Below are 15,662 nucleotides of genomic sequence, written 5' to 3' on the forward strand. Positions count from 1 at the left end.
ACTTTCCCTTACGTTATCATAAACTGGACTCTTAGACAGGGGGGAAATAAAAACAAACTGTTGTAAAAGATGAAAAACCTGTCATAGGTTTTATTGCACACAAAAACTGGAGTCACCTCCTAAAACAATAGAAACAGCCACTATTACAACACGCACTACTTTACATGCACAATAACAAACCAATACATCAAAGTAAGGGCCAGACAACACAGGGACATCCACAAGCAATAATATGCGCGAAGACACACAAATAGCAACATAATAAGCTGGTAAATGCAAGCAGAGAAACACAACGTACATGAGAGCATAAATGTAAAACTACAATGAACATATATTACCACACTCTCCCCACCTATTAAATTCAAGCAGCATAATCATCAAAATACTTAGGAGCCCGCCGGGTCCTTTCGGACCTCCGGAGTGGTACAGGTGTAGTGCCTTGACCAGACGCAGCAGGAAGCTCTTGAACAGCACTTTCCCCGGGTGTAACGTCATGAGTAACTTCTTGAAGAGCAGGTTCCGAGCTTGCTCTAGCATCTGGACGGCGCACGTCAGACTCTGATATACCTAGAGACTCTAGAGATTGCGGCAGTGAAGGTCTGGTGGCCTCCACGCTGCTACTATCATCACCACTTAAAGGTGCTAGATGCCTCAAAGACACAGTGGACTCTCTACCATCAGGAAACTTGACATGAGCATATTCAGGATTAGCTTCTACTATTTCTACTTCATCTACTAGAGGGTCATTCTTGCTGTGCCGTACTTGCCGTCTTAATAGAGCGGGACCTTTGGTGATGAGCCAGGTAGGCAACGTACGACCTGACGTGGACTTCCGAGGATGCTTTAGGAAACGCTCGTGTGGTGTACAATTAGTTGACGTACATAGCAGGGAACGGATAGAGTGAAGTGCATCTGGGAGGACAACTTCCCATTTCGAGACATCAAGATTCCTTGTTCTGAGAGCTAACCGAATGGTTTTCCATATGATTCCATTGTACCTCTCCACTGGCCATTGCCCCTTGGGTTGTAGGGCGTAGTGCGACTGGTAGCCACTCCTTTCTCTAGTAAGAATTTCTTCAGTTCTTCTGACATGAAAGAGGCTCCCCTGTCTGAGTGTATGTATGCTGGAATTCCGAATAGTGCAAACAGTTGTACCAAACACCCGATGATAGCACCAGCAGTCATGTCTGAACAAGGGAACGCAAAAGGGAACCGTAAGAATTCGTCAATGACTGTGAGCAAGTATCTGTTTTTCGACTGTGACGGAAGGGGCCCCTTAAAATCCAAGTTCAATCTCTCGTATGGCTGAGTAGCTTTCACCAGATGGCCATCATCAGGCTTATAGAACTGAGGTTTGACAGTAGAGCAGATTGGACAAGAAGCAGTAACCTTCTTTACATCCTCAACAGAATAAGCCAGGTTCCGAACTCGGATGAAATCCACCATCCTTGACACTCCAGGATGACATAGACTTTCATGCAGTTGTTTGAGTTTGTCTGTAGCTACAGCAACACAGACACGCGAGAGAGCATCTGCAGGAATATTTTCCGTACCTGGACGAAACACTATATCGTAGTGGTAGCATGACAGTTCAATGCGCCACCTGGCTATCTTGTCGTTCTTGATTTTGCTTGAAGATCTTGTGTCGAACATGAATGTTACACTTCGCTGGTCAGTAATCAGCTTAAAGTTATGACCAATTAGGTACTGCTTCCACTTTCTGAGGGCCTCAACTATGGCATAAACTTCTTTCTCTACTGAAGAATGCCTTTGTTCACTGTCAGAGAGAGTGCGAGAGAAGAACGCTATAGGACGTCCATTCTGAGTGAGAGTAGCGGCAATGGCATGGTCTGAGGCATCTGTTTCGACTGTGGAAGGGGATGTAGGATCAATGGCTTTCACCACGGACTTCGCAATTTCATTCTTCAATTTCTCAAAAGTCAGAGAAGCTTCAAAAGACAATGGGAATCTCGTGGAGTGTGAAAGAGGCCGGACTTTCTCAGAGAAGTTCGGTATCCATCGTGAGTAATGAGCAAGCAACCCAAACATTCCCCGAAGAGAGGCAGTATCCTTGGGAAGGGGTAGGCTCAAGAGACTCTCTCTCTCTCTCTCTCTCTCTCTCTCTCTCTCTCTCTCTCTCTCTCTCTCTCTCTCTCTCTCTCTCTCTCTCGCCAATGAGAACCATTTTTAGTTTTATTGTGATAATTTTTTCTTTGAATCCAATTCCATTATGATATTTTCTCTCTGATTTTTCTTCGAGTCACTCAGGGGAGAAAGAGATAGTTTTAGTATCATTAAAAATAACTCAATTTGAGTTGATCCCACAAAGAACCTTTTAGTCTTGAAGAGAGATTGGATTTTTTTATATAGTTATAGGAGGTATATAATTTCAGAGCCAATAAGCCACAAAATGTTAATACAATAACCTTATAGCACAAACATTGAACCAATTAACTTAGAATAATATACATGATTTGACAGGGACGTGCAGAAGGGGGGTGCTAGGGGTGCCCAAGCACCTGCCCCTTTTGCTACTGTATTAAAAGTGCCCTTTTGAGAGGGATGTATTATAGGCCTGCCGCCTATCTGTCAATGATAATAATAATAATAATAATAATAATAATAATAATAATAATAATAATAATTATTATTATTATTATTATTATTATTATTATTATTATTATTATCATTATTATTATTATTATCATTATTATTATTATTATTATTATTATTATTATTATTATTAACTCTTGGTTGGAGTATTCACCTCAGAAAGATGCCATGTTCTGCTTCAGCTGTTGTCTGTTCTTGAATGAGGAAAAGTACAGGGGCCGAGTAGCTTGTAAATCAGAGGGCATAAGCCGTTGGAGGACAGCTTTGGAGTAAATAAAGGAGCTTGCTAGTTCAGAATCTCACATGATTAGTATGATTCGGTTGGTATGGTTCGATGGAAAGGGTTCCAAAGTCAAGTATTAGATATTGCTATAGAAACAGCTAATCAGGAAGTACAAGCTGCTAGAGACAAAGAGAAGCAGAGAAACAGATATTTTATGTAAGACAATGTTTAGCAAGTATGACAGCGTAGTTAAATTGCACCTTGATGTAATTAAAAATAAACAAGAAATACTGAAAAGATCCCAAGTGTCATAGCTTCCAAATAACATAGATGATATGCGTGGACAAGGATATGATGGGGCAGCAAATATGAGTGGAATATACAATGGATTACAGTCCAGACTCCAAAGACAGAGCCCAAAGGCACTCTATATACACTGCAATGCACGCAGCCTAAATCTAGTATTAGTCGAAAGTGCAAAATCAAGTATTCAGTTTGTAACTTTTTCCAGTTTTGTGGAAAAACTGTATGCTTTTATTGCTAACTCTTCAAAACGGCATACTGCTTTCTTGGAGATCCAGAAAGCAATGTATCTAGAAGACCGCTCACTTGAACTTAAGAAGCTATCAGACACAAGATGGGCTTGCAGAGAGTCAGCTCTTAGAACCATGAAGAAGGTCATCCCAGCTCTGAAGCAAATTTTAGAAGATCCTCCTCCTCATGCATCAGCAGGGGATACCTCAATATTGCTGCAAAGTATTAACTTTGAATTTCTTGTTTGTCTTGAGATTGCTACCCCAGTTTTTCAAGAAACTGCCAATGCCTCTTATGCCCTACAACAGAGAGACTTTGATTTGGCTGCCTCTTACGGAATTGTGGATGGAGTGCCACAAAGTTTGAGAGAATTAAGAAATGATGAGAAGTTTCAGATTTTTACAAATGTTAAAAAGAGAGCTGAATCCATGGCCATCGACCTCCCCTCTGAAATTCCTGGACAAGGCAGAAGAAGAAAAATGCCTGAAAGATACAAGTATATAGCTACATCTGCTACTGAGGACCAGCAATATCAATCCTTGGATGAGTACTACCGTATGAGAGTATTTTATGTGTTTTTAGATACAATATCACGAGAGCTACAAAGATTTAAAGGTGGAGACAACACAACATGGGGTATCCTAAATGCCTTTCATTGTATGACAGTCCAAGATAACTTGGAAGAACCTGTGAATGAAGAGGCATTCAAGTCATTGCGACAATTATGCCAGTTTTATGAGTTAGAAGTAGACAAGCTACGGTTGGAATTAAAGATCTATTCTTCATTTCCTTGCCTGCCACAGAACACTGCAGCTAAAATGCTCAACCTGATGAAAGAAAACAATATCTAGGAGATATTATCCCTTATGCTTGAACTCTTAACAATTTATGCCACTCTACCCGTCACAACTGCAACAGTGGAAAGGACCTTCTCCAAACTCAAGCTGGTGAAGACAAAGCTACTCAGCCTGTCCAGTGAGGAGAGGTTATCTTATCTTTTGTTGCTTGCAGTTGAAGAGGATATCACAATCAACAACAGTGAAATTATCAGCATATATCAAAGATAATGGCAAATAGAAGGGATCTCTATATATATATATATATATATATATATATATATATATATATATGTATATATATGCTATATATATATATATATATATATTATATATATATATATATATATATATATATATATATATATATATGTATATATATATATATATATATATATATATATATATATATATATATATATATATATATATATATATATATATATAATTTTTCTTTTGTTCAATTTCCTAGTTTTACTGGTAGTCAGTACTGTAGATTTTATGTTCATAAAAAACATTAGTCCACTGGTACCTATGATATCAGTCATGTTTATCTCTTTCTTGAATTATTAATGGCTATTCTAAATAAATTTGAAAGAATATTGAGAAGGTATGTATTTAGCCTCATTCATTTCTATATTTTTGCCCTTTTTTTCACTTGAGCACCTGCCCTGAAAAAGTTCTCTGCACGTCCCTGTGATTTGATCAAATTGAAATATTATAATGTGTGTGAGGAATTTTCTTCCCTCCTTTTCATTTGGTGTGATCTATTACTGATATAATAGTTACCCCTTATATTTTTGGCTCCTTGATTTTCGTTTTCTTCTACCTAGAGATGGGTAGACTATGTTAAAGTTGTCGATATGAATGTTTTTTTCGTGACGCCAAGGCGATATAAACGGAAAACAAGTGCCTGGTGATGTGTACGCTGTTTCCTACCTTAAGCTATGCGTGTCGATATAAATTCCCTGACTTATTTTGAATATAATTTTAGTATTGTCAGCTTATAAGCTACTGATCTTTATCTCTCAGCACCAATTCAGGTCTGAATTGTTTTAGGAATATGTTTTGCCTACCGCACCAGCCCTTTTGGTATCTTCTCTTTTTAAATGATACATTTTGGTATACCAGATTAGCTAGGATTGTTACTATGTGTGTTCTCCTAGAGTTGCAAAATTGCTCTTTGTATTCTAAATCAAAATCCCTGCCTAAACCTCACATCCAATAAGAATATCAGGTAAGATTATAGATAAGGAGGAATATCATGCATACTGGAATGTCTTGATACGGCACCTCAACGTCTCACCTGTTTCGAATCTGAAATCAGGTGACAGCCTCGACCCAGAATTCTGCCCATTCACCCGCAACCCACCAGAGTGAGTCTGGGGTGTTGGAGCACTTGCCAGTTGGAACTTATTTGCGGTCCACGCCTAGCCTTTCCCCCATGAAACCAGCGATTTATTATTCCACGCCCTAAATAGCATCTAAACATCAATGTGTTATCGGTTTTGACAGTTCCGACATAGAGTAATCTTTTGACTTTAATATGTGCATGGTTAGTGAACCAAGTTCGTTGCAGTTCTCTGGTTAGTTGAGTGCAAGGGCGTTGGCACTCTATCCTCTAGGCCTGGGACCAGAAATCAGAGCGGGTGGGCTTTCCTGGAATTATTTCCCAGTGTGGTTATGTTCTGACTCTTGATGTCATCAACACTTACCCTACAACACCAGTCTTGTCTCCATTAAAGATATAAGAGGATCTAATATGATTTTAAGTTCCATCTCAACATTCAAACGTGGACCTACACTAAATGTATTAGTTCAGCACGCCGCTAAGTGCATGTGATATACACAAGATGTGAAGGTGTGTATCGAACAGGATGGTACACTGGCCGCTGCATCCATCTGCTTTGAAACATAAGCCTGGTAGTACAACGCACATGTTTTGCGGCAACGCAGCGGTGAAATCACGTACACGCAAGGTGTGACTGACTCTATAAAGCTGGAATCACACTACAGTAGTTTTTCTTTTTCACCAGCAGCGAACTGTTGCTGCTGAAAATGGGAAACCAGGAGCATTTTGCTCTAGGTATGGGCTTCCCGACTGGACGGGAAGCAGTCATCACAGACCGCGAGCATGACTTCGGGTGTAAACAAACAAGGTGGCTGCTGCAAATAGAACGTGCTCTTGCTTGGCAATCATGGGTCTTACAAGCCTCAAAAGATAATAGAAATATGTTTTGTTCATCCTGTGATAGTTGTATAATTCTTCAATTCACACTTTATTCCGAAAACACATATTGCTGCAACAGTCGAAAAATTTCTAGGTGCCAAGATGATGTCAGCTGATTGGTTTTGTTTACACTTTTTCCTATTTGCTCTTCGAACCACGTGATCGTAGTGTGACGCTACAACAATTTCGCTCTCTAGCATTGGCTGGAAGCTGGCGAAAACCTCAAGCAAGAAATGACTGGTGTAATTCCAGCATTAGACTTATAAGTCGATAGTTATCTGTGTTACCGCAACGCAGCTCTAGTCCCACCAATCTAAAACCAAGGTTCTGGTGGAGTCGAGGCGGGGATTTAACTACGTACACTGTTGCCTTGCTTTCTAAACAAGTGATGCACCAATTATCTGATTTAGGTTAGACATTATTGATAGGTAAACACATACTGATACAATATAAAGATTTCTGTAAGAGTAGAGTTTGACACATTGGGCTGGTTAATCTCCTCCCCTTTATAATAATGATAACAATATAAACGTACATATTTTAGCACATTAGAGGGCAAGTAAACTTGTAATGCATGAGACACTTGCATAGCAATAAAGAAATGTGTTTTGTTCTGTTACGATTGAGCACGTGCTCAACATTGTTGTATATATGAGCCGTATGTAATGAATGGTTATTTTGATGGGAGCCAATAAGCAAGTTTAAGATTTAAGACCAGACAAGCCACACAATTCATTATAATCTATATGTTGTATACGTGAGTCGCGTTTAATTAATGGGTCATTTGAGAACTAGTAAGCAAGTCTAAGATTTAAAGTCAGTTAAGCCACATGGCTCAGTAGAAAAATGACGGATTTGTTTGTTCTCAATCTATGGTGAGCTGTGCGGTCAAGTGCAATGGATAAGAGAAAGATGGTATTGTGCCTTTATCTGCGTATTTAAGGAGAGAGAAGAGACAAATTCCGAAATCATTGGGTACACAACTTGAATGACCAGTGAGAGGCATTAGGTCTATATGCTGACCCAAATGTTTTTTGGGTTCGAAAATTTTAAAGCAATAAAATGAATGTTGGAATTGCTAGTGGGAAGATATAAAATACGAAATAAAAAAGATGATTCTCTCTCTCTCTCTCTCTCTCTCTCTCTCTCTCTCTCTCTCTCTCTCTCTCTCTCTCTCTCTCTCTCTCTCTCTCTCCTTTTCCTTTCAATCCATTTCCCTTTTAGTATTATCTCTCTGTTATTTCTCCCAGTCAGAGACTGAAGAGAAACAAATTCTTCTAATTTTAAAAACATTAAGTTGTCCCCAAAAAGAGACTTTTAGTCTTGTAGAGATATTAGCATTTTTTATATTATTATGAAACTGATATTTCAGAGACAAAAACAGTCATAAAAAAGTTAATACTATATTTGATAACACAAATATACAACCCATTGATTTAGATAATTTACTTGATTTGATCTTGGTGAAATCTTATGAAATGGTATAATTCTAAATTTTAGTCTTCGAGACTTATCATCCCACAACACCGGTTTCGTCTCCACTACAGATATGAGGAGCTCTATATCGATTTCATATTACATCATAAATACATTAAGACGTTTAAATGTGAACCTATACTGAATATATTAGTTCAGCACGCCACTAGGTGCGTGTGATACACATAAGATGTGAAGATGTGTATTGAACATGATGGTCTACTGGCCACCGCATCCAGATGCGTCGACACATATGCCAGGTGTTCCCCCGCAAATGTTTTGCAGCAACACAGGGAGCGAAATCATATACAAACACACAAGATGTGGCGGTGGGAATGATTCTATGTGATGTATAAGTCGATCGCTGTCTGTGTCACCGCAACGTAGCTAAATGCATAGTGTGGAAGTCGCCTAAATATACCATGAAACAATTAATGGATTGCAGGGTTCACTTGCTGTGTCTCTCTGGTCCTCTTACCTCCTGAAAATTCCATTTTCTGTGTGAAAATTTTTCCCTTCCCCAGAAAGGATCTTTCATTTTTTCTTTCTTTCTTTTTGGTAGGGGGAGCTTCGTCAACCACTTTCTTAACATGATAATGCATTACTAGAAGACAAGAGTATTTTTTTCCAATACAAAACATTATTTCAGTGACATCTCTTCAAAACAGTGCCAGGATAATTACAACAACAAATTTCTGTTATTTTTTTATTTCATAGATACGAGCTACATTCATTTTACATTGAAATCAGTTCATGAACTAGTAAAGTTATAGAAATATTACACAAAAAATTAACATAAAGCTATATCAGATAACTGTTTGCAAGTATAGGACAGTAATATATTGTAAAAAAAAAAGTTAGGATATATTTACTTTCTTCATGCAGTACAGGTATCACTCATTTACTACCTCTACGACATCCTATAACGGGTTAAATTTCTATTTGTATTCATTTTTAATCTTGTTGAAATTTAATGGAAATAAATAATGGTGTTTTATACTAATAAAAAAAAAACTTCCAGGTGCAGCTTATGTTATGGTATTAAATGCCTAGGATTTCATGATGGTGATTTATGTACTGTACTTATAAAGATGTACAAAATTCCAAGGACAAAAACTCAAAAAATTATCTTTTAAATGGTACTGTTGAGCACCAAATGATTGTATCTTTACAGACTTTAGTAAGGATTGAAGCATATTACCCCTATTGATAATAGCAACTATAATAAAAGGACATGCAAACAATAAAGTTTGATACGTGTATCTGTTACTTTCTAGCCAAATTATGCCAAATTGCTGTGACAAGTACACGAAGTAAATTAAAGTATATATGTTAAAATATAAATAATTATTTACCGTTTTAATGTTTATAGCAGAATACTTGTGAACTGCCCCATACAGTCCATTGCATCACTTCAGCTTGCAAAATTCTAAGATGAACATTTACTTGGTAAAATTGCGACTCGGTCTTAACGATTGTAACTTCATAAGCCATCTGCCTAATACTTAATCAGACAGTGGATAAAATGATTAGAGTATCTATATCGTTGCAACGGAATGATCTAGGCTTTTACACCCCATTGACAACCGACACCTCAATACGATCAGCATGATCGTTAAATTCAAGTCGAGTCATGACAGAAAAAAATAGACTTTCGGATGTCTCCCTTTAATTCCCTTTCCCGGTCCCTCAAACCAGGCTATGTACTGTAGATGTAAGAAATGGAATCTTCGTATTTGAATCATAGAATATGTTTTGAATACTGATAAACAAAGCTGTTGTTGTAGATTGCATAGCCTAAGGCCAGGTACGACCTCTCCCAAAATAAGATATATACAAAGCGATCTCTTTAGTTGCGTCTTCACTGGTCCGATAAGCCTCGCCATTACTCGCATCTTGGCCCTATTAATCGTGAATGTTGTCTCAATACAGTTGCCAATTCAGTCGCAGTTAAAACCATAACATTTGTTGGTCTGATTGTGGTCACAAAAGGTTTGGAGTAGTTTGCCAGTGAAAATGATAGAACATTCGTGATTACTAATGTAACAACGTGGCGAACCACTTGCGAGTCTGTTATGGCCCATGAGACCGAGTTGCAACTTGTGCTGGCATATTACTGCCGATTAAGCTACCCCCATGGATTCGTCAATGGGGGTAAGACTTTTGTACAAGTTTTTAGCCTTTCCATACATTTGCTAAACTCTACAAAACAGATGGAAAGCGATGGAGACCAAGAATGCATGGAGTTTGCTACCGACGTACGTGCCAGTGGAAGGGATGACACATTTTGGGTCGCGACTCGAAGTTTAATTTTCAAGCATGGATGTGTTACCGATTGCAACCAACTTCAAGTATTGTAAGTCCAAATGGTTAATAATTACTTCAGTGAAGTTGGAAAACATTTCGAAATTTACCTTAGTAATAGACTTGAGATCTGTCTCTTTCCGGAAAGCATTGTAATCTTTGATAGCAAGATTTTTATAGGAATATAAAAGATGTATAATAAAAAGATACGTTTATTAACATAAGGAAATAATATATTACATTTGTATAGGATACACTGATTTCTTTTATTTTCATGTACATGTACATCTCAATACTCATCTTAATCATTCAAGTACCCAGTGCTCGGAAATCATGTTTTTTTTTATTTTATCATTATTATTAGAAAATGACATTTACAGAGAAAAATATTTGTTACACTTTAAGACTCGGATACTTTTATTGCATTTTTAGGGTTTTATTTTCATTATTGTAATAACACATACTGTATTCCTGTACTTTATGCCTTAAATAACTTTTTTGCTCGTAAATCACTACAGAGTTCTGCCGTCCCTTAATGCGTGTGTGTTTCTCCTTCAACTATGTTACTTTGAGTAACATGACATTGTTACTTTAATTACCATGACGCACTGTCCATTTTCTTTGATGATGCTTTTCCTGTACACTAGCTGATTTTCCAACCCAGCTATGCACGAAGAATTGCTCTGAAGACGGTTGTTGCGTCGAATAAGATGGTAACCTCTTAAGGTTGGTAATGACTAGTTCATTTCAACAATGATTTTTGTTCCGGTTTCTTTTGGCACAATCTTTATTTGTACTTTTAGAAATGATTACGGAAGCAACAAGACCGCCTTGCTTGGGGGTCCTGTTCATATTCTCCCTGCAACAGAAATGAAGATAAAATTTAATTATTTATCGTGAAGTTCAGTGGCTTACAGTCATATAATAAAACTGCCTTTCATTACAAACAAAGATTACAAAACAAAATTATTCACCAGATCGCAGCGTTATTTATTTTCTAAGAATTTACATTAATGCTGGTGAAGATTCATTACCTTTTCCTTTCATGTCCCATATCTTGTTTTATTCTTATCATAAACATCTGAAGGTTTCACCTTTGTCTGCCTGCAATAAAAACACGGGTATCATGAATTGATTTTACACTTAACCTCTGATATTGATGCACAAAAAAAGAAAAGAAAAAACTATCCAGGTATTATACGAGAAACGGTTCTCTATAAATAAAGTGAAAGTAAAAATTAATCCAACCCAAGATTTGAATTGCTTAATCTATACAGAATTGACATTCACTAGAAAAGAAATTCAGAAGTTATCGCAAAAACAAAAGTGAAACAGCCCTGTTACAGATTTTCATTGATGAATCTCAAAATTCAGTCAGGAATTTGTACCTCCGCGAACTTGTCCAAGATATGTTCTTCACCCAAGAAAACGGCTAGTTGTCGAGCTGTTGTGACGTTCAAGTCTTCCTCCGGGAGGTAGGCTAGGCTGCTACCCGCATGGCAATCCGGATTGGCGCCAAGTTCTAGAAGCTCTCGGGTTTGGTGCTCGTCGCTTGCCATTACAGCTTCGAAAAGAGATCCTGCCAACTGAGAGAACACTCCTTATTATATAAAGGTTACGTTAAATCAATAATGACAAATATAAACGTGTATCTTTCTCACATATTAATAGTGGAACCCAGGTTAGTAAATTACACACAATGAATCACAAACAGCTTTTTCGTGATAATACAATACATTATACATCTTTATTATACATTGATAATGAGTTGGAATAAACTATGAAAGATCTTTGGTACCTTATTTTATATGTAAATATGTAAAAAGATAAAATTTGTCTTTTAATATAAAAAAAAATGTTCGGGATTAGTGATATATGAAGTAGATGAAGTAATTTTTTAGGTGCATCATCAAATTGTATTCATCACATGTAGTTTTCAGAATTATTTTTTGCTTTTTTTTTTTTACTCCCTCTAATGAACCAAAGTGGGAAAAGGTACTGGAAACACTCTGCTGAAAACAAGGTCAAAGCTTTTCCAGGTGTTTTTTGAGTGAGGTAGTTGCTATAACATCGAATCACACTGTTGCCTCATGTTATCCTTAAAGCTATGTATTGTAATGCAATAAATGTGACTTACCGATATCATCGCATTATTATCAAGGAAATGCTTATTGCCCTTGAACTGGGGTGTTGCAGCTTTACCGGAAAGGTTAAAATCCTTACTCCCTAGCCCATTATTATAACAAAAAACTATCATCGCTTAGTTTCAGACGTTTGTTATATCATGGGGACACTAAAGGATTATACCGGTCATTTATTTCTTGGCGACACAAAACAGTACTCAACAGTTGGCGTTCAATCGATTCGAAGACTTGAATCCTATATGAAAGATAAACATGATGATGTAAACCTGATGCCAGATTGCGTTTTGATCAAAATCGAAAATTGTTAATGTGCAGTTAAATGTATACATTACACCAAGTGATCTACATAACGAAATTGCTGCAGAGTTATACCAAAGAATGAGAGATAATGATATTCATACTCACCCAATCCTTGTAGGTCCTCTGCCAAACATCTCGCATGTTTTTGTTGGTTCTGGGGTCAGTCAGGAGGACTCTTAGTATATCTAAGGAACCTTCCATAGCTCCCACATGGGCGGGTGTTTGCTTGTTCCTGTTAACGACATTAGGGCTGATGTATTTCAACAGGAACTTCACTATGTGTATGTGGTTATTGGCAGCTGCAACATGCAACAGCGTGCTCCGACTTTTTGCTTTTCTGGTTTCTGCTCCAGTTTGATGGATCAGACTGGTAACAGTTTGCAGATCTCCAACCTCTGCCGCTCTGAATATTGACATCTGGAAAACAAAACTTCATAGTATTTTATAAACGTTTTCATAAAATCATGCCCACTTAATATCGTTAAACACCAAACATTAAAAGAAACAAACAGTTTTGGTTCATCATACTTTTCTAGAGCTCAGACTTTCATCTGAAATCCTACAACAGAGCAGGTTCAAACTTACCTTTCTCCCTACAGTTGAAAGACTTTGAGACGTCGAAAATGTCTCCAAATTTTGAGTATCAGATTGTGTCATCACTGCTTGTGACTTCAGAAATCTTGGCATTTTTCGCGTTCTTCTGTCGTCATCTCTATGATTTAAGTCAGTGCTGGAAATGCTCTGGGTACCGCCACTCTAAAACGAAGACAATTACTATGGTCAATTACAGTATTTGAATTAGAATTTAAAAGAAGAAATTTGGCAGGCATATGCACAGGTACGGCGATTGATATGTTTGTAAACCTTAAACATTATCTTTATAGATCACTATTCCATGGTTAGTTTCCCTAAATATGACAGTCTCTTCATTGCATACATTACCTTTTTCATGTTCCCTTCCATGGCTGACGTAAAACTGGGCATATTTTGTTTTTTTCTGCGAAAAGAAATGGAAATAATTGACTAATTCGTCTGCTGAAGTTCATTAAACTATTAATACGGAATGTAATTATGACAGAACAATGCATTTTATACAAATTGTATGAATTTCAGGGTATAATTTTATGAACATGTTAGTGGGCACTGATGGCAAATTCGATGTTCCATTTTGAGAGTATTGTAACAAGTTTTCGAATTGATGCCATTTTGGAAGTAATGGCTCTCCAATACGATAACGTTTGTTGACCTTTTAAGCGTTTTTAGTGAAGGGAATTTTTTATAAAACATTGGTAACTTTTCTATGCTGAACTGATAAGGGTTTTACGCAGCTGTTATCTAGATGTTTCGTATGATTCATGTGTGTAAATGCATACTTAAAATAGATTTAGTAGATTTAATGCAACCTGTATGCATTGCATGAGTCGTAAATTAATCGATAAAAATAGTTATTAGCTTTGTGCTTTGTACAATGCTAATACTTTCATTGGAAAGGTAGAATATCCTTGACTACGAGATAAATCAATTGTACACTCATATCTCATCATACCTCTGCAATAGCCAATCGAGAGCCGTGTGTGTGTGTGTGTATGGCTAATTCAACTTAATATCCAATAAAGGAGTTGTTGGAGTTGGCATACATGATTCTTGATGATAAATTAGGTTATTAAAGATATTAGCATGACCTAATTGGAACTCTTATTACCTGATCCCTTGTCTTGTATCTCCGTGTGTTTAAATAGTCCTCGTAATGTGTTGCACTTATTTGTAATTGTAATCGCGGAAGTTATTGAGGGCACGAAACAGCTCAGCAATCATCAACACTGCTTGCGGTAAAACCTATCACATTTGCTAATGTAATGAGTGGTATCATTAGCACTATAACCACATTTATGTTTGTACATACGAACAATAACTAATATTTGACAAATTCAGAAATGCTTGCAATCTGTTTCTTGCACAAACAAACATGCTACAGTATACAGTTTAGGTTATCAGATTGTTGAAATTTGATAAAGATAACTATTAACCCATTTTATGTTTACCTTAAGTATCACTGAAATTAAAAATCACTATTATTATCAGTTCAGTCCACTGCCAGGGTGGATTAGCTTTACCAGCGCGTCCTTTCCTCTCTGCACTGTCTCATAGACTGATGAGAGCTGCGGAGCGGCAGCGGAATGGCAAGAGCCTAGAGGTGACGGTCAGGTCTTAACGTCAACGTTGAACGAACGTTGTCCAATCACAAGACAGTTACGACGCATGGCGAAACATGTAAAAGCGATGCCAGTTTTATCCTGCTCACCAAAACGTTACAGATCGATCAGCCCATACTCAAAACAAATGTGTTTAATAACCAATGCATGCACGAACACACACACACACAAATATATATATATATATATAAATATATATATATATATATATATATATATATATATATATATATATATATATATATATATATATATATGTATATATATATATATATATATATATATATATATATATATATATATATATATATATATGTGTGTGTGTGTGTGTGTGTGTGTGTGTATTATACTACACACATATATAACACACCCTGTCATTTAAATTAAATAATCTGGGTATACACATGCCTACTCACGTCATGAATGTACAGTATGTAGGCTACACAAACTTTCTTTTCATCATGATATGTAAAATTCGTTTGTCTTACCGTCCTATGAAAGAAACTAGATATCACTAATGAAATAACATAGCAAAGTTCACAATCTAATCAGAGAAACGCCCGAGAAGCTGTGTTAGGGTTTATATAAAGAGCAAAACGAGAAGTCCCGGAAATCCTCAACAGGACGAACGCTTCATAACGTTGCGCAATACTTCGACCACTGAGCAAAGAGAGCTGGTAGATCTGCGAGTCACAAAGCGACACGTGCATGAACCTGTGCCAGACAACTCAGAGCTTCTATAAATGAAGAAAGTGTATAACAGGTTTTTCTCTTTTCATATCTGAGGGA

At 37.0% G+C, this 15,662-nt stretch overlaps 1 protein-coding gene across 2 annotated transcripts; it reads right to left on the reverse strand.

The window, feature by feature from the left end:
• Nucleotides 1-10,509: 10,509 nt before the first annotated feature.
• Nucleotides 10,510-14,816, reverse strand: LOC137617822 (ankyrin repeat and SOCS box protein 2-like). 2 transcript variants are annotated; one of them, XM_068347773.1, is made up of 7 exons: nt 14,703-14,816; nt 13,603-13,657; nt 13,246-13,416; nt 12,766-13,077; nt 11,605-11,802; nt 11,251-11,320; nt 10,510-11,075 (listed from the first exon to the last, which is right to left on the reverse strand). In XM_068347773.1, exons 2-6 carry the CDS (start codon nt 13,642-13,644, stop codon nt 11,288-11,290), a joined length of 756 nt encoding a protein of 251 aa, XP_068203874.1. In that variant the 5' UTR covers nt 13,645-13,657; nt 14,703-14,816; the 3' UTR covers nt 10,510-11,075; nt 11,251-11,287. The 2 variants fall into 2 exon arrangements, 1 of the variants encoding a protein (XP_068203874.1); XR_011039674.1 differs by lacking the exons at nt 10,510-11,075; nt 11,251-11,320 and adding an exon at nt 12,354-12,595 and having other exon boundaries at nt 11,666-11,802.
• Between the last annotated feature and the right edge of the window lie 846 nt (nt 14,817-15,662).

This window comes from Palaemon carinicauda, chromosome 24 (assembly GCF_036898095.1).
Source record: "Palaemon carinicauda isolate YSFRI2023 chromosome 24, ASM3689809v2, whole genome shotgun sequence".
Lineage (NCBI taxonomy): Eukaryota > Metazoa > Arthropoda > Malacostraca > Decapoda > Palaemonidae > Palaemon > Palaemon carinicauda.